Source organism: Pollachius pollachius (genome assembly GCF_949987615.1).
Source record: "Pollachius pollachius genome assembly, chromosome: 1".
NCBI classification, from domain to species: Eukaryota; Metazoa; Chordata; class Actinopteri; order Gadiformes; family Gadidae; genus Pollachius; species Pollachius pollachius.
This window is the reverse complement of record NC_136934.1, coordinates 14,075,327-14,100,410: the sequence shown is the minus strand read 5'-3', so window position 1 is coordinate 14,100,410 and position 25,084 is coordinate 14,075,327. Positions and strand designations below refer to the sequence as shown.

The following is a 25,084-nucleotide window of genomic DNA, read 5'->3' as shown; positions in this document are numbered from 1 at the left end:
TTGTATGCATGTGACAAATAAAACTCTTGTATCTTGAATTTGTGTTTCCTTGATTGTAGGCCGTTACACATTGTTTTTCATTACTCTGAAACAAGGCATCATAAAATCAAAAAAATACAAAACAGACAGACATACAGATAAGTTAGATACATAGATATAAAGATAGACAGACAGACGAACAGACGGGCAAAGACAGGCAGGGAGGCAGGGCAGGCGGCCAGCCAAGATTCAGCTCTGTAACATTGCCGCAGAGCAGTCTTGGAGACATCGGATATAGCAGAGTGTAGATAATTTGTTTGTTGGTTGGAAACAGCAATGAAACGTTTGCGGCAACATGTTCCTTGTCAGATAAGATTCAATAGTGCAGTGTCTCTTACTTCTGCATCCAACATGGTGTGCAGTCTGAGTCTACGTCATGTCACGCCCCGCCTTTTCCAGTAACCCCATCCGAAATGACATGGAAAAACACATAGGGACGGGATAAGCAGCAGGAGACTCGAGTTGTAAACATATCTACCTGTTTTTCTTTACTAATTATTTGAAGACGTACCGGATTGTGATATCTACACAGGTAAATATCATCTACACTATTTCGCAATGGTCAACCGTCCACTTGTGATTAATGTAGGGATTGTATTCCGTAAATTAGCATGCTAACAGTAGTTTTCAAAACATCTGATAGGGGCCTGAAACGTGCTACTGCTAACGTGACATGACTGACCGAAGAAGTTGCGTTTTAATTATGTTTTAACTTGACTATGTAGCTAATGTGGTGCACAATTATAACCAAGACAATTGAGAATGAATGGCGTTTGTTTTATCCATCAAAGGGTCTTATTGTGATGATAATGGCAGTCAAGATTAACACTAACTTCAATTATTCAATCCTGGTGCCTTTAGCCAAGCAGAGGTCTGATTAACTAATATGTTTCTGTACCATAAGTTTTAGATTGTAGGTTGACTCTTGCGTTTAGGTTTCAAAGTATCACAACAATGATATTTTCTACACTTAGCTGAGAGTACATACAGAGGACCTGTGGTAAGCAGCCCTTAGAGAGAGGAAATGCTTCACTGATAAATTACTGTTTGTTTATGATTTTGCGATCATATTTGTGCAAAACAAGTGACGGTTCCGAAAATGCATAGGTCTATCTTTGGTATGTAAAAACGTACCAAACCATAGATTTTAGTCAAGTAATTTAAACGTTGTGCGGTGTATCTTTTCTAATACTGTTGAATGAAATCTGAAGTTTGCGTACAAAAATGGTTTATTTATTCTGCAAGCCACGAGAGGTCTAGCCTGGCATCGCCAGACGAATTGTAAACTGCAATTAGTCTGGAACCCTTCATTTTCGACTTCGTAAGGACAATTGGATAGGCCTACAACCAATAACAGCAACGAAGCGGGTGAAAGCAGCACGAAAAGCGAAGAAAAAACATTTGCGTCTCAACAAAAGCTTTAACTGCAGTCGTTAGAACTCGTATTAGATAAACGGTTGTGATTGGTCGTTTCATTTCGTACCAGGCCGTAATCTTTTTTTTTGGGAGGTCCCCGAGAGGCCGCGGTTCACTGTCATCTTAGAACCGCTAGGCGGCGTGTCTAAAAACCGTTAACTGCGTTCACACCAATAGCGAATATTCGCATCGCCAAGTCATTCTCAACCATGGCCGAGAGATAACCACAACTACCAGTCTTTACTTGTTGAGGCAGTACCAGAGATTTCCAAGTAAGTCTATCTGCACGCGGAGCCACTTGCCAAACACGCCCATTGCTCTTCCAAACACGCCCATTGTTCGTTGCTATCTTATAATTGGTCCATGGTTGCCATGGTGGCCATCATGGGGGAAAACTGAAAAAGCGATCCAGGTTGGATTCTGAGAAAGTCTAAAAAGAAAGGTCTAATTTACAGTCAAGTGAAATTGTTCTTACCTCCATTGTTAATTTCCACTGAATATCAGCGGCGGCCATATTAGTTCTGTAGCGTTATGCACGCGCACAAGCTATGGGCGTGTTTGGCAGAGCAATGGGCGTGTTTGGCAAGTGGCTCCGGCTGCAGATAGACCCTACTCAAAATTTCGGAGAACCCAACAACGTCTTTTATGGGTTCATAATATCATCCGGAGGCACACCAACTTTTTGCCGTGATATTATAATATTTCATTATATTATATAGATAAAACAGAGTTCTGGGAGTCCTCAAACGGCAACAATCACTTTCTCCTCCATTTTGCTGTTCAATCTGGACTTCGGGGAGTGAACACTGATTTGCGGAGAAGTTCAAATATTTAAACTCACACAAGTGCTCACTGCGAAATCCGTGTCAACCCGGCTTTAACACAGCGCCAATCATAAATTTGTACTGCAGGTTTTTAAGGCGGAAAATTTGATGCTATTTACATATTGACTATGTAGGGGTTCGCGCCGCACCTTCATTAACGGCTACTTCAATTATTACTGTAGATTACCTGGAAAGATTTTACAAAATAAACACAGACCAATATAAAATGCAATAATATTTTCAAACATATCATCATTATTCTGACAAGCAATATAGTATCTCAAGACTGCAAAATGGTTGCAGGCTAGCATCATTTTCGTCTTCAACAAATTCCGGTAATCCAGTCTATTTTCGTTGTTTGTTGTGTTTCGAATAGTGGTGCAAAGGTTCACGGGTTACCCGTGATCCGTACGGATCAACCCTCACGGTTCGGGACGCAAGTGATCCGTGGATCGGCTGATTAAAAAAAAAAAGTTTGCGTTCACGTGATCAGCGCATATTTAAAGGATAATTCCGATATTTACAACATCATCAAGTATCGTAGCGAAATCCAGTTTCTGTTGTGTTTTATTTGGCGTTCCGTAAATCCCATTGAAACGGAAACCTGAACCAGAAATGTTTATGTTTGGTTGTAGTCTTTTTGCTCGGTTCTCCGTATCAACAGTTGGGCTAGAACCGAGCGAAAAGACTACAAACAGCCCCCCTTGCAATGAGCAATGAGTCTTCCAACAGAAATCAATGGATTTACAAAATGCCAAATAAAACAAGACAGAAACTGTATTTAGCTACCATGCTTGATGAAAAAAGAAGAAGATGAGGATGTCTGCATTGCCTGGGGAGAGTGTAGACTCTAAACTCTCCCCAGGCAATGCAGACATCCTGAATTTAAAGTTGTAAATCCAGGGTTAGGGATTATTTACTATCCATGTTAAAAAGAAGAAGGAATAATGCCTCAGATTGCAATTTTTTAAAATATTGATAATGCTTAAAGGAAGCAGGATTATTAACTAATTTTTCACTTTATTTTGTTTTTACACATTTGAAGATTGTATTTAAAGTCACATTTTATCTTTTTTGTTGTTGTTGATCCAAAAATGATCCGACCCCTGACTCAAAAACCGTGACACGATCCGAACCGTGAGTTTTGTGATCCGTTGCACCCCTAGTTTCGAATATAGCCAACCTCTGGTAAAGTATATTTTCTTATCTGACTAGAGATGTAACTGGCAGTGATACAAACCAATGGCTGATTTATGTTTTTAGAGTCGATTTCTTGATAATAGCAGGTCAACAATATTTAGTTTTACATATTAAAACTAGGGATCGACCGATTATCGGCCGCGCCGATTATCAGCGCCGATATTTGGTATTTTGACGCATATCGGCATCAGCCTTTTTTTTTGATACGACGGCCGATAAGAGATCAATTTAAAACTGGGTTATTTTGGCTCTGATGCAGTCGCGCCTCTCTGTCTGCCGTCACTACGCTGTCTCCAGCATTGTCCCACCCACAGCACCATCTGATTGGTTACACGCTCTGGTTACACACAGAGCCACGACGGGTAACAGCCAATCAGCAGTGAAAGCTGTGCATGCACAGTGCTCACACACACATGGCGGAGAGGAGAAAAGGTTTTGTCTGGTTTGGTTTCGAGTTAAGTTAAGGCAGCAGACTCTCCCGAAATTGTTATAAACATCCCAGTCCTCTACGACTCACAACTACTAGTAACATTACTGTGTGCCCATTAACGTTGTATTAACTTAAGCGGCAGCTCTGCTTGCAGTCCGGCGTCCAGCGTCCATGCCTGTTAATCACTCGAAACAAGGTTGCTGATAATATGATATAGAAATAGTCTGTGATAGTAGATGTCTGTGTGAGTGAGAGTAAAAACTTAATAAACTCAATTCAGTCCAGTTTTGTTGCAGGGAAGGACGTTAAGCGGTGGTTATACTTCTACAACTGCGTAATGCGCTATCCAACTGCGTAACCACGGAGCCCTTAGGCTTTAAGGTGAAGGCTGATTAGCTTTTAGCGTAACGTTAGCCCAGCGCTCCGCTTTCTCCTTCTCTGGCTCTAGACTCTAAGGAGACTGTAGCGAAACTACAACTCACGACTACTAACGTTACTGTGAGGCCCAATACGTTAGCAGCATCTGTCTGTTCCTATGATAAACACTGATTATTTAAGTGAAGATGCTGTAGGCTATTTAGTGTTTTTTAACGGTTGAATCACTTGAAACAAGGTTGCTGATAATATTGATAGGGAAATAGTCAGTGATAAAAGTAAGAAGTGTGTGTGAGAGAGAAAGAGAGAGAGAGAGAGTAAAATTCAGTTAGTTTTATTGCAGGGAAGCACGATGAGGGGATGGCTAGAGAATAGTGTGTTTGTGTGTGTAAGCCACATGAGAAGCTGCAGAAACTGACAGCAAAGCACCGTCTGTCTGAGAGAAAACTGTTGGGCAATAATGGCTGTTTAACTAGGGAACTATTTATTTAAATTTTCAGTTAACTTCATTAGAACACCCTGCACTTTTTGTTTTTGTTTGAACTTAAAAGAAAGATAAGTAAAATATTAATATTTCAGTTCAGGAAAATTTTAGTGAGCCATTTATTTGTTTAAATTGTGTTATTTTGCAAATCTGTTAAGCTGTTGTGTTTATTAAACAACTTCATGAATGAAGTTAAGTGTTGGAGTTGGTATTATTCAAAATTCTGACGCCAATCTTTTCCCTTTTTCTGTAAATGAATATCGGCTCTAAATATCGGTTATCGGCCCCCTTGACTACTAATAATCGGTATCTGTATCGGCCCTGAAAAAAAACATATCGGTCTATCTCTAATTAAAACCATTGCTTGGAGGCCGATTTTTCTATTCTGACAGGTTAAAAGACGTAATCACATTTATTTAGAAAAAGGAAAGTTCCTGTCCTTGATTCTAATATGCTCTGTTTACTGAACGTTCAAGGTTTCCTCTCTCTCTCACCTAAGCCCTGCCCGGAAAATAATGTTATTATTTGCTTACAGAAAAGGGGTCTATAGTAACAGTTTGATAAAACCTTTTTCTGTAACCCCACCTACCTGTTCTTTAATCACAGTTAAGCAGGTTCTCTAGCTTCTAATTGACCCATCCTGGTATGCAGTTAACTATGTACTGAAATGCAAATTCAATGGGAAAAAAATACATAAAAAATAGTACAATTCATGTTAGGGGTGTAACTGTACACAAAAGTCACGGTTCGGTATGTACCCCAGTTGTGAAGTCACGGTACGGTACAGGACGGTACGGTTCATAGTTAAAAATGAAAAAACTGCTTGTTCTCTGTCGGGATGTCAGATACGCAATGCAATTCGCCGCCCGATCGATTTTATATGCTGACTACTAACCATGTTAATAGTGTTGAAATTAAGCTTCCAAAGGTTTTCAAATCTTATTTGGTGTATTATTTGTCCTTAATGTGCAAAGTAAACAATGTAAAAACTAAATAAGGTGCAAAGTCAAACCGGTAAAAGTGATTACGGAAAGGATTCTGTTAGAGGACCAATCACAGCCCTTGCCGTCTCCATACGCATCGATGGATAGTTATAAAATATTGGATGCGCACGTAAGCTACGGAGAGGTTCTCCGACAAGCTCTCCGGCGACAGAGAGGGCTCTCTGTGTCTACGTACAGCACTGTACGGAGGACTATAAATACACCTTTATAGTCCTCCGTATATTGCTGTACAAAGTTCATTTACAACACTATTTACATGGTTTGTAGTCAACATATAAGATCGATCGGAGGCGAATTGCATTGCGTATCTGACATCCCGATGGAGAAATTTGAATACTCGAGGCGTCTCCTTAGATACGGAGTCGGAGTAGTATACTTTGGCTAAACGGCCGGGGGGAACTCCGACATATTATTTGCCATATTAACGCTATGTACGCCACATTTACGGACCGCGGTCCACCTCTGTAACCACCCAGAAGTGCCTGTATCGTGCCTATACCGTGACGGTTCGGTACAAATACGTGTATCGTTACACCCCTAATTCATGTATAGCTTCCAGGGAATAGAGGAAACACTTGATGATTTGTCAGATGTAAAAATGTTGAGGGAACATGCCATTCACCTGGCAGGAACAGGCTATTTAGTATATTTTCCTTTTGAGTAAGTCATTTAGTTTGTATAAATACGATTTGTTTCTTTAGAGGTTGGAGGGTGAAGGAGCTCTTTCTGTGTAAGTTCTCTTGTGAGTCAGTCCCTTTTGTGGCACAGTGGAAGAGATTGAGATTGGTTTATTTTATATCCTTCATGAACATTTACTCACTTCCTGTGTCGAGCGCAGAGAAAAACATTTAGAATGGAAAAGAATGAAAGGGATTTAATGGGTTCTGCCACTGTATGAGAGAAATCAAGGTAAGGAAGGAAAGACATGCTTGGTAAAGTTCCAAACACAACAGTCAGTCACCCTTGAGAGTGATCGGTGAATGTCCTCTCTTCTAAAGAGCCACATCGGCAACATTACAAACAGTTAGAGTCCCACAGTCCAGAGAGTCGCATAGTTGTTGACTCTCTTATTCTCTCTCTCCTGAGTCTCTGCTGCACTCTCCCCAACATCCGGCCTCTCACTTGGCCGGTACAAAAGGTCAGGCGTAATTAGTAGGCTACTTTTAGAATTTGTTTTTTAAAATGTCGCCAGTTGTGACACATAGAGTGGAAGCAGTGTGTCGCTGGACCATTTATTTTGGTTGTGGGCGTGATACTACGACAGGGTAATGACAGACTTCTGTCTCAGCCTATGATGGATGCATGTTTAAATCTTTTTAATGTCTCAATTCAGACCAATATGCAAAAAAACTCTTTGTTTTGTTAAACTGTGGCTTTTCCATAAAGCTGTTTATAATAGTGTGTTTCGTGTTCAATCCCCAACATCTATTTGCTGATGATGCAAAGTTAGAAATTGAACGGCCCTGAGGAGAGACAATGTTGTCAAAAGAAAACACTGTAGTTGTGCTGTGTGCCTTTGCTACACTAGGTAGACAGTACAGTTGTCCATAAGACAGTACAGTTGTCCATAAGGCTCAAAAGAGAAGAAGCACAAATAGACAGTCTATTAATACATAAACAGTGAAGAGAGCTCTGTGCAAAGTGGTGAGTGCTCAAAAATGTTGGAATTTTTTGTTTGCTGCAATCCTCTCAAGATGTTGTTCTGTTCCCAGTTCCTCTACTTTTTTGGTTACTATTTCAAAACCTAGCAGTTGTGAGTTGTTGCCATTGTCTGTGTGTTTTGTGCAATAGAAAAAGTAAATATACAGCAAGTGACAGCACCATTGCTTCTTTTAGATGGATCAAGTTTTAATTTGTTGATTATGCAATGCATGTGAGTGTGTGTCATTGTTAACTTTTGGTTGACAAAGGACTTCCGCACACTGGCATTTTATATTTTCCGTAGTCGCCTACTCTAGAGTGATGCTTGAAATGGAACATTGGAGCAACTGTTTCACAGACACATTTAGTCTGCCATCCACAGTAGACAATCCCAAAGGAATCTTTGTCTGGTATTGTTCACCTATTTTTTTTTTTTTATGCCATGTAGCCCTTGGATGCATGTGCCACTGGTTTAAGGTGACACTGCACCTTTTATAGTAACATCGTCTGTTTTCAATTCTGCTTTCTGCAATACCAAGCGTCCCAGAAAAGCTAAGAGGCATTGATTGTATGGGTGTGGGTGTGGGTGTGGGTGTGGGTGTGTGTGTGTGTGTGTGTGTGTGTGTGTGTGTGCGTGAGTGTGTGTGATTCTATTTAAATTTGTAGCTATCAGTTTCGTTGTTAGATAGATTTCCCAGAATCTACGCTTTTTATCTCCCCATGGTCTGTAGATTGAATCAGCTACCTTAAGCACATAATGGATGTCATAGGTCCCATTTGGAAACATTATTTTGTGTTCCCTCCAAGCAAAATGTATTCTTTGTTTGTATAGTTGTGCGTTAATTTAGTATAATTGTATTTCACCGTAAACGTGGTGTGAAAAGATTTGTAACGATCCTCTGACTCAGATGTTTATTAAAAGATGGTATTTTCCCAGAGTTCAGAGGTTAGTGCCACTTGTGCAACCTGTAGATAATCTCTGTCTGAGCTGCTAATGCTTAGTTTTAACAGACTTAAATTGGCATCTTAACTGTAATCTTTATGGAAACAGGAAGGCCCTAAAACTCATTTTGCCTTTAAACAGTAGCCCATAAAATTCTTCTTTCTTATTTAATATTCAATATGGATTTTGAGATTTATAATTTAGTAAAACATTGACATTTTCATGCTAAGCTATTTGACTTATTATTACCTTGCTATATGTTGCCGCTGAATGATCTGGCGCCTACTGGCAGCCATGCATCACCCAAGTGGTTTGGGTAGTGTACTCCCCCCCCCCCCCCCCCCCCCCCCCCCCATAACGCAAATACACAGATCACTTATAGTCACTATTATCATGTCATGTGCTTTATTATAATATATTATTGTATTGGTCATAATGATTCATTCAGTGGCAATGAAACACAATTAATAAATTTATGTTTAATGGGTGCAATACAATTGTTGTATCAGGTTTACGACAGTGTAATAATGACGTCTGTGGCCCTCATATCCCTGTAGGCAGAGCTGTCTTAACAAAAAAAAAGTTGTGTTGCGTTTATAGAAGACCATGTTGCACAATGCACATCAGACAAGCAAGGTGTTTTCTGTAATGTATGTGTGTGTGTGTGTGTGTGTGTGTTCTATGGTCACTAAGGTGTTCCAGTCAATGTTGTCCCTTATGGGTTGGGCAATGAGGTTTGTGTTGGTAAGCGTGTTCTTCAAGCTGCCATGCCTTTTGAAGGCCTGCCCCTGCTTGTCTCTGGGAAAACCAGATAATCTAAACTCACCGTTGCAGTTTATTGAGTATACCAAGCAATGAAGTGCTTGTACATACTGTACTTGCATACACAAACACAGATACACTAGTGCGCACTCAGTATTTTTCTGCTGTCATGACAGAGTATGTTTGCGGCAAAACTTCTTTAAGAGTATCTCTGAAGCAATATATTATTCATCATACCAAATGGCCATCTGCTTTTTGCATGCTTAATTTAAAGCCTTCTGCATATTTCCAATGTTGGTAACTTGCTTTAGTCAAATGTATCTCTTCGCCTTGTTGGTACAAATTCTGTTTCTAGTGCATGGACTAGCCAAATTACTAAACAAAAATGTCTTCAAAGCTGTTCTAGGTGATCTTGACTAGAAACAATATGTTTTCAAGTGCTTTTATGGAGAGAACTTTGAGATGCTGTATTGCTTAGTATTTAACGATGTGATTCACTCCTGGTATATTTATCTTTTAATATTCTCTAGCTGTTCCTTGGCACAATGCACCTTGTGTTTGTCATGTTGTATGAGGTTGTCCAAGGCAGCAACAGAAGGTTAATTGATTAGTAGATCAACAGAAAATGTATCAAACCTACAAATAACAAGCATTTGCTGCTTAATGTTGCAGTTCAATAATTTCATGGACCTCAATAAAAGGAATAGTTTATTTTTTCTTGGCTACTGTTCAGATAATTCAAGTGCATCACTTTGGACTCTCGTAACTTGTGATGGCATTTACTAATATGTATACATTTTATTTACTCAATTATTAATTAATGAATCATTATTATAAGATTGATCAAATGAAAATAATAGTTTCAACTCTATATGAATCTTAAAGGTTGTGAATGTTTTGTTCAGAAAATGAGTTGTCTATTTGAGTATAATATAGTTGGTCTTTCTGACATAAGAGAGGAATCAGCATCGTCAACCTTCACTGAACAAACAGACGTTCTGTCAACAATGAGTTGAAACATAAAAACCCATGCTGCTGTCCTCAATAAACTCTCTATCTGGTTTGCTAGGCAGTACCAAGGAAATTGTACTTGTGGTTTTCATTGAACAATTGCTTAAAAAGAACATGTTTTAACAACAATCTTGGTTCAAAGTTGTTAAATAGCATTTGCTGCTTAAAGTTTACACTGTACAACAGTATACTTACGAGAGTCCTTGACAAACCAAAGGGGTTTTTGTTCGCGCCACAGTGTAGGCTAAATCCTAATTAGACCTTATTGTCTTTGAGCACATGTTTACGAGGCACATTAATTAGTGTAAGGAGGCCAACCATGTATTTAAAGCTCCTTTCGGAGATTCTTATGCATTTTGTTGTGTCATGAATGTTTCAAGTTGCAAACAATTGTTATTGTATAGCAAGGCAATCAAGAACTTGTTTAAAAAACTACATTCTTTAAACATATATTTCAAATACCAGTTGGAAATTTAGAATAATGAGGTAACAAAAATATAAGTGGATCAAGGACGTAAGAAAACAGCTGTGTGTAAAATAAAATACATTTTCAAAATATGTGCATACCAGACTTCAGAGTTTGACAAGAATATCGGGGAAGAGCCGGAATTTACCACACTTGTTTCAAAACACCCCTCTGTTGTGTTACATAACATGCAACATTCCTTGCATGAGAAAAAGGAGGGTTGTGACTTTTCAACCATTGTCTCCGTCTTGACCTCTAGCCTGTTGTGGTCTCCCATCCTGATAAGATTGTTAAGCTATCTGGATGGTAAAAGCTGCATCAAAAAAATTGTTGTCAAAATATTATGTGATTTATCTTTTACTTTTTTTGTTATGCTATTTGCCTCATTGGTGACTTAAAGTCAAGATATACTTTAAAAAGTGGAAAAATAACTAAACTGCACATTTCACAAATCAGATTTTTGCGCAAAACAGTACATTTAAACATCCTCAATCTTTTGGCTTCAGATTTAATTGTAACAAGGTTAGTTCTTCAAAGTATGTGACTTCTCCATAGAGGTGCTTTCACACCGCCGCGCGGCAACTGCCCTTATACCCGCCTCGCTGCCGGAGGGTTTAATGCGGCGGTGTGAAGGGCCAGGCGTTTTCAAAAGCAGCTGCTGCCACCGAAAGTTTCAACACGGGTAAAGCTGAGCTGTAGGGCAAAATATGTGCACGTTCACGTGGGCGGCAACCTTTCCTGGTCAACAGCCGCTTTTGTAACCGCCTCCCCTCTGCCGCCCTTCCCTCATTGAAATGAATGGAGGCGGCGAGTTGCCGCGCGGCGGTGTGAAACCGGCTTTAACCAAGGGTTTATGAAATTTAATGCTGTTTTTCTGGTTCATGGCTGGTTCCCAGTTAACTATTGTATTTCAATTGTGTGGTTGTCGAAGGGCCCTCCTCGAAATGGTTACCCTTCATCTCGGAGGCCCCACAAAGAACCACCATTTGCTTTTTCTTACTTTTTCTTACTTTTGTCAATGATTTCCCTTATTCCACCTATACTCGTTTTCTCCCAAGCATATTAAAAATTGTATCAGAAAATAAGACGATATTGACTATTCAAATAGTGTAATACTTGGATTTTTTTGGCTGAAATAAATGTCAGATTATCTTGATAGCTATATACTTTTTTTGGTAATTTTTGCTGAACTAGGAAATTAAAAAATAAATGAATAATCGATCCAACACCAAACTGCTGCTTAAATATGACTAATATAATTAATCATTGTTTCCTTCTTTACAGGTATCCTCAGACCCCATCAGTCCACGTATCCTTCAGGATGTCAATGTCTCTGTGGCCGTAGAGTGTTGGCCAGTACCTCAACGTCATCACAGACAGCCCCTTATACTGCAACCATGACCCATGCCTGGCCCATGCCTGGCTCCAGCTCCAGCCATATCCCCAAGCTAAAGCCGTGGCTCATCTGCACACTGCTTAGCCTCTTTGCTACACACAGTCACTGCAACGCTGGTGAGAACCAACTATATGCATTCTTTGATAATGTTGTTTGTCAAATGAATTATTATTATGATAGGAATATTATTGACTGAGATCTAGAACTGTCAGAATTAAAGGCTCCTACATAATGTTGAACCCAACCAGAAAATGAAACATGATGACCATGTCATCTGGACCCTTACTGGCCAATTCTAAACTAAAAACGCATGCAAGGGCAACTGGACCAATGTGACTTTAATGAGGTCCAAATTCCACCAGGAATCTGGTAACGGGATCCAATTATTTTGTGACCACCTAAAAAATATTTTCAACCAAAGGGCCAGCCATAAACCTAAAACCTAAAAGCCTTCTTAGCTTTTTGAGTGGCCGAGTTATATTTCAATGTTTGACATGTGGTTAGTTTTATATTTGGAATAATCCTTATTATCATAAAACTTTTCATCCTCTCGTGTTACCTTTTTTGTTGTTGTAGGTCTAGATATACCCCAAGAGGTGAACCTGTCAACCAACATTAACTCGCAGCAACTCTCCATTTCCTGGCTCGGAGGGACAGCGATCACCTTTGACCTCATCGTTCTGAGAACTGAGTTCAATGAAACCGTCTTCTATGTAAGGCCATCTGTAGTTCCTTCATTTTGGTTGACTTTTCTTCGCTTTTCTTATTTCCTTTATGTAATTTACTCCCTATTGCGGTCAGGTTCATTCACATGTCCCTTTTATGCCCTTTCATTATTGAAATCAACAGTTATTTGGGACTTGGGTCAAGCAACTGTTGGTCTAACTGGTCTAATAATACAACATAAATATTTGTAATGAGTTATGAGTTACAGATAAGCTACTTTAAAAATGTTGTTATCTGCTTGTCATGTAAGCATGAAATGGAGGGACTATATAACAATACAATATTTCTATTATATACACAAACACGCATGCGCCCACACAAACAAACAAAGGTCACTATGAATGTCAACCTTCAATCCTCTTAAACACACATTTCTACCTGCAGGACTGATGAGAAATGTCCCTGGGGACGGGGCACCTTAAATCAAGTGTGGCATATGGTGGCAGTAAAGCAAGCCTTTACTGACACCTTTACTGCCACCAAATGTGGGTGTGTCTAGGACACACCCACATTTGCATCAAAAAGTTTCTTGATCTTTGGCATCGTCTGCTGCTTTGTGCATTCAGGAAACTGTGACAGCGACCCAGGAAAATGGGCGGCACCACTGGAACTGGACCTCAGCCGAGCCCATTAAATGTACGTCTCTGTCTGTCCGACTGCGTTCCAGAGACGGGCAGAAGACCAGCGATTGGAGCACCACTGTGATCTGTCGAGGTTGGCACTTTATTTGTCTGTGAAACGACTGCATGATCGCCAAGAAACGCATCTAGAAAATGTTGAGATGTTGAGGCTTAAATTATATATGTGTTATTTTTTTAAGTATAATGTAATGTTCCCTACTCATCCCCCCCAGGTAGGGATGACCCCAGCCAGAAGAGATCTGACATGCTTCCTCAGGACCAAGTGGTACTGGTCGGAGACAACATCACTGTCTGTTGCATTGTGGAAGAGGGCATGGAGTTTGGCAACATTCGCTACAGTAGCACTGTCATGGATTCAGTGCGGCTGAGTAGGCGGAGCTATGCAACCACAATGACCAATCTGAAGGCCTCCATGTTGACGGGAACCAATGTGTTCTGTAAAAGTGCCCATACCGGGATTGTGACGGGAACCGTGGTGTTTGTCGGATGTAAGTTAGAGAAATGGATCAGACAATAATCCACATGAACTACAGCTTCTGGATTGTAAAAGGGAAAAGGTCATTTATTCAGAGGGAAACATTTTTTGACTGGCTGTTAATCTTCTGGCCATGTCAACATTAAACAGTTCGTAAATCTGACACACAACCCTATACAACCGTTGACGAGCTATAAAAACGCTTCAGCATTGCAGTACGCAGCAGGTTTCACATTGATTTAAAAGGGTTAGGAAATCAGTCCCATCTTTTTTGCCTCCTTGTTGTGAATAAACGAGTGGGACCTGCCTGCTTTTTGTCTCTCACCAGACCCCCCCCTGCCCACGGATCTAGTGTGTGAGACCAGGGACCTGACCTCTGTGATCTGCCAATGGAGCCCTAGTAACACACATCTGCATGCTTCTCGAAGGACACTCTACACACTCAATGGAAGGTAATATAGACACACACAAACGCACATATGTTGTATGGATATATGTATTTAAATAGTTGGATGAAACTATTTTACAATTCATAGACGAGAAATAAATGGCCATTAGTCTGTATTTACTTTTTTTCCAAGTACAACATTGTTTCAACAGATTGCCTATTTTTCTTCACACTATAGTATATATATATATATATATCGTTTTGAGTTTCTGTTTTTCTCTGTGCAGGGACTGTGCAGAGCCCGAGCAGAGGAAGCCGCCGACGGACTGTAGGCTACCTGAGTGGGCAGGTAACTGGACTCTGGTGGCCAAGAACCATCTGGGGCAGTCCAGCCTGAGCTACTCTGCTCAGCTCTCACACAGAGGTGAGTGTTCTCATCGCAAGGTAGCTGCAGTGCAGAATATCTCACATGCATACTTGTTGCATGTTTTGGTAAATTTTCTAATTAGGTAAAACGATATCTGTCAACAACCGGCATGTGTCGTTCTTCTGGCCAATGTTTTGACTATGATGGACGAAAGGTTTTATGTTTGTCATATGGTTTGTCATGCAGAGTTGTAGCTTTCCATTGTAGTCTCTAATTTTGTTCCATTGTCTTTGATCTCATTGTCATCTTTGGGTGCTTTTTTTATGAATCAAATTTTCTTTTGTGCCTGTCAACTTTTTTTTTGTAAACGGATTATTATGAGGATGATGAATATTATTATGAAGCGTAAGGGTCCAGCCCCAGTCATTACCGTTCTTTTCCTACTCCCAAAGCAGGAAGAGGATGTGCCGTGGTAGATATGTCAAACCATGGTACCCTATTGTTTTATGTGACCCTGTTGTTTTTCTGCTCCCAGTGCATCCTGTTGCCCCAGTCAACCTGACCGCCGTGGCCCATGCCTGGAACGCGACACTGCAGTGGGACTGGGAGTACGCCACCTACACCCCGCTGGCTCTCGTCTGCCAGGTCGAGATCACGCTCGATGGCCACGTCAAAAAGGTAACCGTGTGTGTGTGTGTGCTTTGAGCACTCGCGGTACCGTTTTCAGCACAGGAAGTTCCGATCCTGGTCCGTCTGAATCACGTTTGGTGTCCAGTCGCAGTTCTTATCTTGGAGGTTTGATCGTGTACATAAGCAAACACAAACTACTGACCAAAATGAGTGTTGACATACATCTGGGTGGGGCCTTCTAGTACAGCAAAACACAACTCGACGTGTATTCATTCTCTGGTCTCTATGGTGATTGATGAAATGGACCTCCTGCGTGTCACTAGCGGACCTTCTCTGGTGCGGGTCTGAGGTCGGTGGCCCTTCTGGACCTGGTTCCAGTGACCGAGTATCAAGTCAGGGTCAGCTGTGGAGCCCAGCAGAACTTCTGGAAGTGGGGCTCCTGGAGCAAAACACTGGCAGTCAGAACTGAAATCGACGGTAAATAAGTATTCTATATCAATATATATATAGTACTAACAACACATTCAACTGTTATTTTTAAAAATGAATAAAATAAAAATACATATATATATCAGTGGCGGCTGGTGGTTTTTAAAGTGAGGGAGGAAGGGCTGCGCGCTTGGTTGCCATTGGCCTGCTTGCACTGTTGGTGTATGGTGGCATAAGGATGTGAGACTCAAGTTGTTTCAGGGTGTTTTGGTGAACTACAAAATAGTAGGGAGGGATAGTTATGTAAATACAATTGATACAAAGCCACCAATGGCATCACTGTAATCTGAAAGATGGTGGGTAGCATGTCTTTGAAATGGACTACAAGGGCAGAAGGAAAGGATACAAAGCCCATTAGTATAATCAGGCCTACTCTTGATATGTAAAAGTAAATAAAAAAATCTGGGCCTATTTTTGCCCTCAATGACTGAAGTTATTGGTTGTAATTTAGCTATGTTTATTTTCAGTTACAATTGTTTTAAGAAAAGACCAAAGACCAAAAGTGATGCCATTTAAAATGAATCATGCTCTGAATCATTCACCCTTTCCACAATATCAAACAGAACGGTCAGAGTAACAAACTAGTAAAAGAACGAGAACATTATTTCAAACAACCTGGTCTATAGGCATGGTGCCTAGCAAGGAAAGTCGCATAGCAGCACCAACGTGAACTTGACACTTGTCTTGGCGTTTGGTTGCCCTATCAAGATTTTTCACATCAGTGAAACCATGAACAGCCCACTTTGGAGATTTGCCATTATTCATTAGCAAACAGGGCCAGCAATACAGTCGATTGCTAGTAATACTACCAGTAAGCCATGAGTACCTAGCAAACCATGTAGCACTCACAACACTGGCGTTGCCATTACTTTTGGTGATGTGGTCTACCTTTTTCTTTGGTCGCTAACTTAGCACTGTAACTCAATGAATGGAATGCTTTGTAATTAAACATGAACAATGTCCTCTGTTTCCAATGTTTCCATTGCACACTTTATTCGCAAATGTTAGAATCTCGTTATCCTTCAGATGATTTCACCTGCTTTGCGTCTCTTAGACTGAGCGGCAGTGCAGGCAGAGCGGGTTTGTTATCGACAGCGTTGCCAGATTGGGCAGATTTCCCGCCCAATAATAATTTTTCCAGCCTAACGTGGTTAAAAGTAGCCCAATTGGGTGGGAAATCTGCCCAATCTGGCAACACTGCTCACCAGTCAGGGATCATGCTTATTGGTTCATAGCACAGCACGACTAGATTTTTGCGTGAATCAGACGCCTTAAGGTCCCAAACACTCAGTGGAGGACTTTCCTCCTCTCTCCCATTGAAACCCATGTTATTCACCGGCCACCAGTACGTTCGGGGAAATGAATGGGAGTCAACGGAGGCTGAGGGAGGACCTTCCTCCCTGAAGTAATTGTCAATAGACGATAGGGGGTGCTAATGTCCCTTTACCCAGGGAAACAAACATTATATATTCAAAGGCATTAAAGTAGTCATATTTAAGGGCATTAATTCATTACAGTAGTCTGGGCAATCTACATTTTTTATTCTCAACTATGTTAGGGAGGATCTTCCTCACTCTCCTCAATAGAGAAGCCTCCACGGATACACATATATATATATATGGTGTTATTACTACTCAGTAAAAGCACACATCTCAGTTCAAACATATTCAGTCATTCAGTTCTTTCTGTGTTCTTCTTTACTTGACATGCCATGTCTGATTTCCTGCTATACCTCGTCTCCCCACAGTGCCCGAGGCTCCTGATCTCTGGGTGTCCCTTGACAAGGACAACACAGGGAATGTCATGGGGCAGGTCATGTGGAAGGTAAAAAAACGAGAGTTTTTGTTTTGTGTTTTTCTGTTTGTGAGGTGCTTATTCGTTAGTTAGAATCCAATCCTTAGTTGGATTCAAGTGTAGTCACTTCCTATATCTTAACACTCATCTCTTATTCTGTTATTCCTTTAACCTCTGGAGTCTTCCCTCTACCATCTGTCCCTCCTTCGCCTTTTGACTCTCTCTTCTCTGTCTACGCTCTTCACCTCCCTTCCTTTTTTCCTCTCACTTTCCCCCATCACTTTATTTTTCTCTCTCTCTCTCTCTCTCTCTCTCTCTCTCTCTCTCTCTCTCTCTCTCTCTCTCTCTCTCTCTCCACACAGCCCCTGACACATAGGCAGAGCCACGGAGAGATCACGGGCTACGAGCTGACCCTGTGGAGTCCGGAGGAAAACGTGCAGCACACGGAGACCCTGGCCCCCAGCACCCACGAGACACCCGTCAACCTCACCCACATGGCCGTCACAGGCAGGGTCGTGGCTACACTCACGGCCAGGAACGCGGCCGGTGTGTCACCGCCTGCGAGCATCGTCATCCCAAAACCTAAATCGGGTAGGTCCGAGTGGCCTGTGTGTCAGTGTCTCTGCGTTAAATTCTTCTTCTTAACCTTTATTTAACCAGGGAGAAATCACATTGAGATAGATATCAGGAGCAGGGCATTTTCAGTCCTCGAAACATTTGGCCAAAAGCTATTGTCTTAACTTTCACACTCAAAGACAAAATTTGATTCAAGAACTAGAGAAATGCTGTGTTGCTGAACCCCCTTGGCCCTTCCTCCTCAGACCCAGAGCCCGGCGCCGTGTCCAGAGTGGCGGGCGCAGGCGGAGGTTTCCCTCTGTCCTGGGCCAGCGACGCCAACGCCAGCCAGGGCTACGTGGTGGAGTGGCAGGACGCCACCTGCCTGCATGACTGCCCTGTCCACTGGACCAAGGTGGCCGCCGAGAGTGCCAACGTCTCCCTAGTATCAGGTACACACATCGGTTCTACAGTGGCAGGAGATGCCTCATAGCCATGCCTTTCAACATTATATGAGATTAAATAACTTTTTAATTTACTAAATGGTTGAACTGTCACGACGCCTGGCCCCTGGTTCTGCAGATGGTGAAATTGCAATTTATTAACTATTATCGATCCGTTTATCCCATCTGTCCTTTTCTACCCAAGGAGTATAATGGGAGGTAGTCGTTGAAGGGAAGTGACAAAATTCATAGAAAGTGTGTGGTCAAAAAGAGGAAATTAAAAGGGAAATAAAAGAATAGTGTTCCCCAAAAGAATTCCAATGCAAAGCAAAAACAGGAACACAGTGTATGAGTTCACCCATGGCTGCGGCTCTCCGGTGATGTCATCTAGGGTGTGTTGCTGTGTGTGTGTGTGTGTTCTGTGTAGACTCCTTCATGGCCGGTGTGCGGTACATCATCTCCCTCTACGGCTGTTCCCCCGACAGCACAGAGCTGCTGCAGCGCTGGCAGGGATACACACAGGAGCTTGGTGAGCAGAGACCCCCCCACACAACCCTCACCCTCACCGGGGAGAGAACCCAACTGGGCTGATGCATGATAAAACATTAAACCCCTTATCATTAAGCCTATTTCTGAGTTTTTTCCGAAAATATCATCCCCAAAGTAAATGGAGTATATCGCCACAACTGCACAGGCTATAATATGTAATCCTGGTACGAAAGAGAGGTATCATCTGTGAGATGGTTGTGCAAGTGGATACTACTTGGCTTGAGTGAATAAAGCTAAAACACCGCTTTTTCTTTTTTTGCAGACTTTATTTCCGTCTGAAATAAATGTAATGTTATAAAGTCTTTGATATGGGGCAGGGAGGGGCCAAGCCTGGTACTTGGGTTAAAATGAAAACTCTTCCCACACAATGCCAAATTATCTCTCTCTCTCGCTCTCTCTTTTTCATCCTCCGTCTCTGCCTTCCCTATCTGCTGTGGCAGTCCCCATCAGTGCCGTCCCTTCCCTGATGACCAATCAGCGAGACTCTGACATCGAGCTGACCTGGCAGGAGATCCCGGTGGCCGACCGGAGAGGCTACCTCCTGGGCTACTGCGTCTACCTCATAACGGACCGCCAGCTCACGCTCTTCGGTACGCGTCACATTGTGTTGGTCTATCACTGCCTGCAACAAGGGCTATTCATGGCAGTGTTATTAGGACAGCCATCTAACAATTTGATGTGGTTAATATTGTCTTCTTAGAGGGGGTTTTATTCAAGTATTCCTCAAATAAAGACCATAGGTTAGATCAGAGAAACATTCTTTTTGTCAGACATAAAAGTCTCAGATATATTGCAATAATGTATGTAAGGATGAATGAATAAAGGTGGTTATTTATTTTATTCTCAGGAACGTATTAATTGCTGAGTCCTGTTGAAGCTGTTTAACCAATAAATTGCTTAAGAAGGCCTCCAATTGAATATTTAATAGTTAACATAGCTATTTACATTTGTTAAAAATTGAAACATTTTAAACCAATTTTTGTACAATGTCACACAGTTTTACATTTTTGGATTGTTTTGTTTTTCCACAGCCAACCTGAGCGACCCTGGCAGCCGCAGCTACACGGTGAAGAATCTACCCGTCAAGTTCTACAAGTTCACCGTGAAGGCCTACACCTCTGCCGGAGAGGACACGGGCTCCACCGCCAGCATCACCATGGCATCATATAGTACGTTGTTCATTTCCAAACCGTCTGCAGCCTTTTTTTTCATTCTTTTCCTGTAACGTCTGCCTTCTCAGACATTTTACAAGCTGTCTGAGTGTGCCGTGAAGAATCGCTTTCTCTATATAACCCAATTGTTGTTCAAAGTCGCAGCTTGAGCAATAGTTTTACATAGCCAAGGGCTATTTAGGCAGGACATGGTATCGATGTTAATGTACTGCACCTTTATACTCCAGGCGACGGTTGCCTTAAGAAGGGAGGGGTGCTCCAGCTTTTCAGGTTGTGTGTTGATCACGAACACTTTTCTTGTCTCTCCTCACAGCGGATTGGTTACTCTTGGAAATCTTGGCTTCGCTGGGAACCATGACATTCTTCCTGTTCATCGTCACCTTTGTCTGCTACAAGAAGAGGAAATGGTGAGTTTGTTGGGTTGGGAATATATACCAACACCGGCTCCGGTTATGCGGTTCATCCATCTTCACCCTTCCCTCCCTACTTACTGTTGCCAAGCAAGGCAAAAACACATAGTTTATTTGTTTAAAGATGCACATGAGTAAGCTTTAAGCACAATTCTGTAATTGATTGTTTAGTTATTATGCAAGTTTCATTGGATATTTAGTGTAATAAATATTTTCCATTTGGTGGTGATGTTTTTTCTCCATGGTCTATCAGGGAAATGAAGCCCTAACACTGGCAGTGTTAATGCCTTGCACAACCAGTTGAAAGTGTCTTCGCCTGTGGACCTCTGTCCGTAGTCATTAGAGTACTGTGATAAATGACATTCTGACTGTATTCCTTGATTCCACCACTAGGGTGAAGAAAGCATTCTACCCAGACATCCCGGAGCCCAAGCTGGCTGGTGATTGGTCCAGAACACAGGTAACATGGCAGTTGAACACCAAGTCCAGGCATCCTCAAACTCAAGTGCTTTTTAACACTTGACATGGCTTGACCCCCCCCCCCCTTTGCGATCATGTCTTCACCGTGCCACTGTGACCTCTGTAGGGCCCGCTGGACGTGAAGCCCCACGCCAACAGCATGGTGCACATCGTGGATGAGCCCGCCTGGGACTCCAGCAAGGAGAAGCTGGTGGTCATCCCCGAGGAGGACGAGGACGAGGAGCGGGGCGTCCGAGACGACCCGGTGGACACGGACGAGCCCATGTCCATTCGCTATTACAACCAGGTGGTGGACGAGCGACCCATCAGGCCGCGTTACCCAGACTCCTCGGAGTCCTCCGCGTCCTCCTTGGACTCGGCGCGCACCGACGTGACGTACACGGGGATCCAGACCTCGGGGTCGTCCCTCGCCTTCCGGGCCGAGCCCATGTTCTCGCAGGATGGGCAGCAGCCTCGGGGGGGTTTCCCCGTGTCTCCAGCGGGCGGAGGGGGAGGCTACCGTCCTCAGGTGCAGCCGGAAGTGCCGGGTCCTGACCCTCTCCCGGGGGCTGCCCAGTCTTTCCCAGAGCCCCAGCCTGAAAAGGGAGGCTCATTTGGGAGTTACCAGCCGCAGTGCTCGTGGCAATTGGACTCCCCAGGGGACGGGGACGAAGGCAGCGTCGGCGCCCCTTCCATGGGCTCGCCCACCTCGGTGGCCTCCACTCAGTTCCTCCTGCCCCAGGAGGAGGAGGAAGGATCAGAAGGTGAGGGGTCGTCTTCGGCGACAAACTGGCTCCACAACCTGTTGTCCTCTACAAAGTCCTGAAATGCTCACTCACAGCCTAACCTGGCCCAATAGGGGAAACATTATCCGTTTGCTTTCTCAGTGTGCTGTGTCAAAGAAATCCAGTCTAAATGGGCTTATCCTATACCGATATGAACAGTTAAACATTGAAAGATTGGCTATGTTCATCCCACAGTGGTCCCATTTGTGCAAAGTAACTGGTAGTTTGAAATTGTTTTTTCTTTCAGAAACGGAAAGTGTCGTTGCTGGTTACATTTTTATTGTGCAACATTATTTAGCATTGTATCACACTGAACTCACAGACAAGGAGCTTTCTTTTGACAGTGATTAATGTAGACATAGTATAGATGGGCATTCCGAAATGTCATTTCACGGGCTTCAACCAGGCAGAACCATTGAATTTTTCATTTCAATCAGTGCAGATTCCTGGGATGTAAACGTAATGTACATAAGAATTCTTAAGAATAAAAACAAAACAAAAAAACACTAATTTTTAAAGAATGGACTTAACCGAAACAAAATAACACTAAACACATTTAAATAACTGAATTAACCAGAGAACCTTAGAAAGTAGAAACACTAAACACTTTTTCTGGGCCATTCTTAGAAGATTTTGGGCTGTTGTACGGGAACTAATTCTCGGTTCGAGAAGAATGAGACATTTCCTGTTGATGTAAAGATGTTGAAATCGGCCAACATGCGTGGGAGGATTAGCCGCCTTCTGGAACATTTCACATCACACCCTAGCCAGAGCACATACACCCACATCTGCACGTCCCATGCGCATCAGGCAGGTGGTCAGGTTTGGAAAGATAATTCAGACAGAGCATAAGTTGCTGACGTCACCAAACAAGAAATAGATTGATATTTTGCAATGAGTGCAATATACAGATGAACACAATTTCTGGCTATTTTTCACACAGATATTACAGGGGTGCTTTTCTCTTATGGTGTGAAATTTTGGGGGCAAACAGGCCAATAAGAAAACACTGATATAAGCTACTAGGTGAATGAATATGAATCCATGGGAGATGTTGAACATTGCTGTGTTCTTGGTTTGCTTTTAAAAATGGAAGGATATATGTGAAATATATACCACTCATTCAAACAAACAAACAAAAAGTGTGACAATTCTTGTTGTTTGCTTGCTTTATATGAGATTATTTTAATTCAATCATAATAGGATTGGGTTGAATTTCTTGCTTTTATATCTCAATGTTATCGTCCCTTCTTTTGAATACATTTATGATAAAGGATGTCTGTTTAAAAGCTGTTTACCAAATTCCAGTCTTTCAGAGGACTGTATTGAATTTCTTTGTTGAATGTTGAGCTTCCATTCAGGAATCCTATGTTTTATCTGCTGCAATGCATGTGGTAAAGGAAAGGATAAATAATGATGCATCACTATACCTGTAAATATAATGATATGCAGAGATGATCCCAGATCCACCCTGATGTAAAGCAATTGAATTGGTTGGTTTGTAATGATAGGTTCCTAGTTATGCTAAATTTTTCTAGTACAATAATCACTAAAATCAATAATCGCTATAATCACGCTCATCATCTATTTGAGAAGGCCAGTATTAGATAGATTAGGAAGAAGCCAGGAGTGCTTTCCGTTGATGGGAGATATGATATGGATTTGTGGTCTTTCAAAGTCACACATTTAGCGATATTCAGAGTCTTTTGAAGGGTCGACTGATGTGACCTTCGAGGTTCCATATGATATTTTTTCTGTAATGTTGACAGAGTATTGTTATGGGTCATCTGTAATTACAGACTGTGATTACCCTCTGACTTAACATAATTACATTCCCAAACTAGACTCTTAATCACAGTCCAGTTTTGGAATATAATTTTGTAAAGCTAAGTAGAGACGCTATTAAATGTGGGGACACTTGGCCCTGGCTTGATTCAGAGGATGTAAGGCCGGCTGACGAACTTTAAATAAATCTACTGTGATGTGAACAACTATTACTATCAAATATGTATGCTACGCTCAACTTGTGAAAACGGCTGATTATGATACCTGTGTACATATGCTTGCCTACAAAAGTCTATTTTGGTCATTATTTGCCAGTTGTCAGTTTAAAGAAAGACATTTTAGTTTTAAGTTTTGCCAAAAGTGCAGGACTTTTGATTACGGACCTTTATGAATGCTATGTGTTAACACATCTTTCTTTATATTGATTGGTCAACAAAAAGCACCTTCCTTTTCTTTTTTAAATATTTGTTATATTCCCAGCTCATGTATTTTTGGCACCTTCTCATATATAGAGAATGGAATGCCTTTACAATTTAGGCTTCAATGGACAAATGTTGAAAAACTAATTTTCTGTTGTAGATGTTAAATCCAATTGTAGTGCAAATTTTACACTTTATCTTGCACAGCTTATTTCACAGTAAAGTGTTATTGTAGGGAAAGCTAATCCAATAGAGCTCACAATGTAAACAATATCAACTTCTGAAATATCATGTTAATAACACGGCTGAAAAAAAAATTGTCCAGCCCTATCTTTTTTAAATAAATGTTTTGCATGGATAAAAGTGTATGGTATATATTGGTGGAAACACCTATTTAACAAGTGTGCTATTGCTATTGCTTTGCTTCATGTTACTTTTACTAATGTTCGAGAAGACAGAAAAATGTATTTACTAAACTGATTGCCTAAATTGCTGGCAATACTTTTCTTAATTTCTTCCGAAGATTTATTGAAATTAACACTAACTGTAACCATCCATACCACAATGCTGCCTGTTATCAAGTAATAAAGTTGTTGAAATAATTATGCATCGTCATCACTTGTAAAATAGTGGCTTGCCATGTAAATGATCAATTTCAGTACTTTTTATTGATTTGAATCAGATTTTTTTTTGCGCATAAAAAATGATTTTTGCACACCAAATCGACTGTTATGTACATTTGTGGTATCATTTATGCCATTACGCTACAATAAATAAATACTGGATTTCACACTAAACATGCTACTCTTGCTTTTAATGAAAAATAAAAACAGCTATCTCAATGTCCGTTATATGTTAAGTGTGAATTAAATATATGCTTACCATTGGTTTTATTATATTGCTTACACACTTCACACGTCTTTTTTTATCTACTGGCTCTGGACACCCAGAGCATCTTGTTGACGTGCGCTATGGCAACGACGCTCCGGGGGCGTCACCCCCCTGG

At 41.4% G+C, this 25,084-nt stretch overlaps 1 protein-coding gene across 1 annotated transcript; it reads left to right on the top strand.

Moving 5' to 3' along the window:
- The first annotated feature begins 452 nt into the window (after window positions 1-452).
- On the top strand, window positions 453-24,875 carry lifra (LIF receptor subunit alpha a). The gene is made up of 18 exons (XM_079741204.1): window positions 453-571; window positions 11,880-12,107; window positions 12,568-12,704; window positions 13,284-13,431; window positions 13,571-13,846; window positions 14,162-14,285; window positions 14,509-14,645; window positions 15,124-15,266; window positions 15,542-15,695; window positions 17,455-17,531; window positions 17,864-18,092; window positions 18,323-18,508; window positions 18,927-19,028; window positions 19,489-19,638; window positions 20,080-20,217; window positions 20,534-20,627; window positions 21,024-21,090; window positions 21,217-24,875. The coding sequence occupies exons 2-18, from the start codon at window positions 11,993-11,995 to the stop codon at window positions 21,913-21,915; spliced, it is 2,976 nt and encodes a 991-aa protein (XP_079597330.1). The 5' UTR covers window positions 453-571; window positions 11,880-11,992; the 3' UTR covers window positions 21,916-24,875.
- The last annotated feature ends 209 nt before the right edge of the window (window positions 24,876-25,084 follow it).

Bases quoted from the DNA above. Each gene is read 5' to 3' on its own strand.
- lifra (XM_079741204.1), top strand. From the start codon at position 11,993: ATGACCCATGCCTGGCCCATGCCTGGCTCCAGCTCCAGCCATATCCCC. The intron at 20,218-20,533 runs GTACGTTGTTCA...CTCTCCTCACAG, and splicing joins CATCACCATGGCATCATATA to CGGATTGGTTACTCTTGGAA. The intron at 21,091-21,216 runs GTAACATGGCAG...TGACCTCTGTAG, and splicing joins GTGATTGGTCCAGAACACAG to GGCCCGCTGGACGTGAAGCC.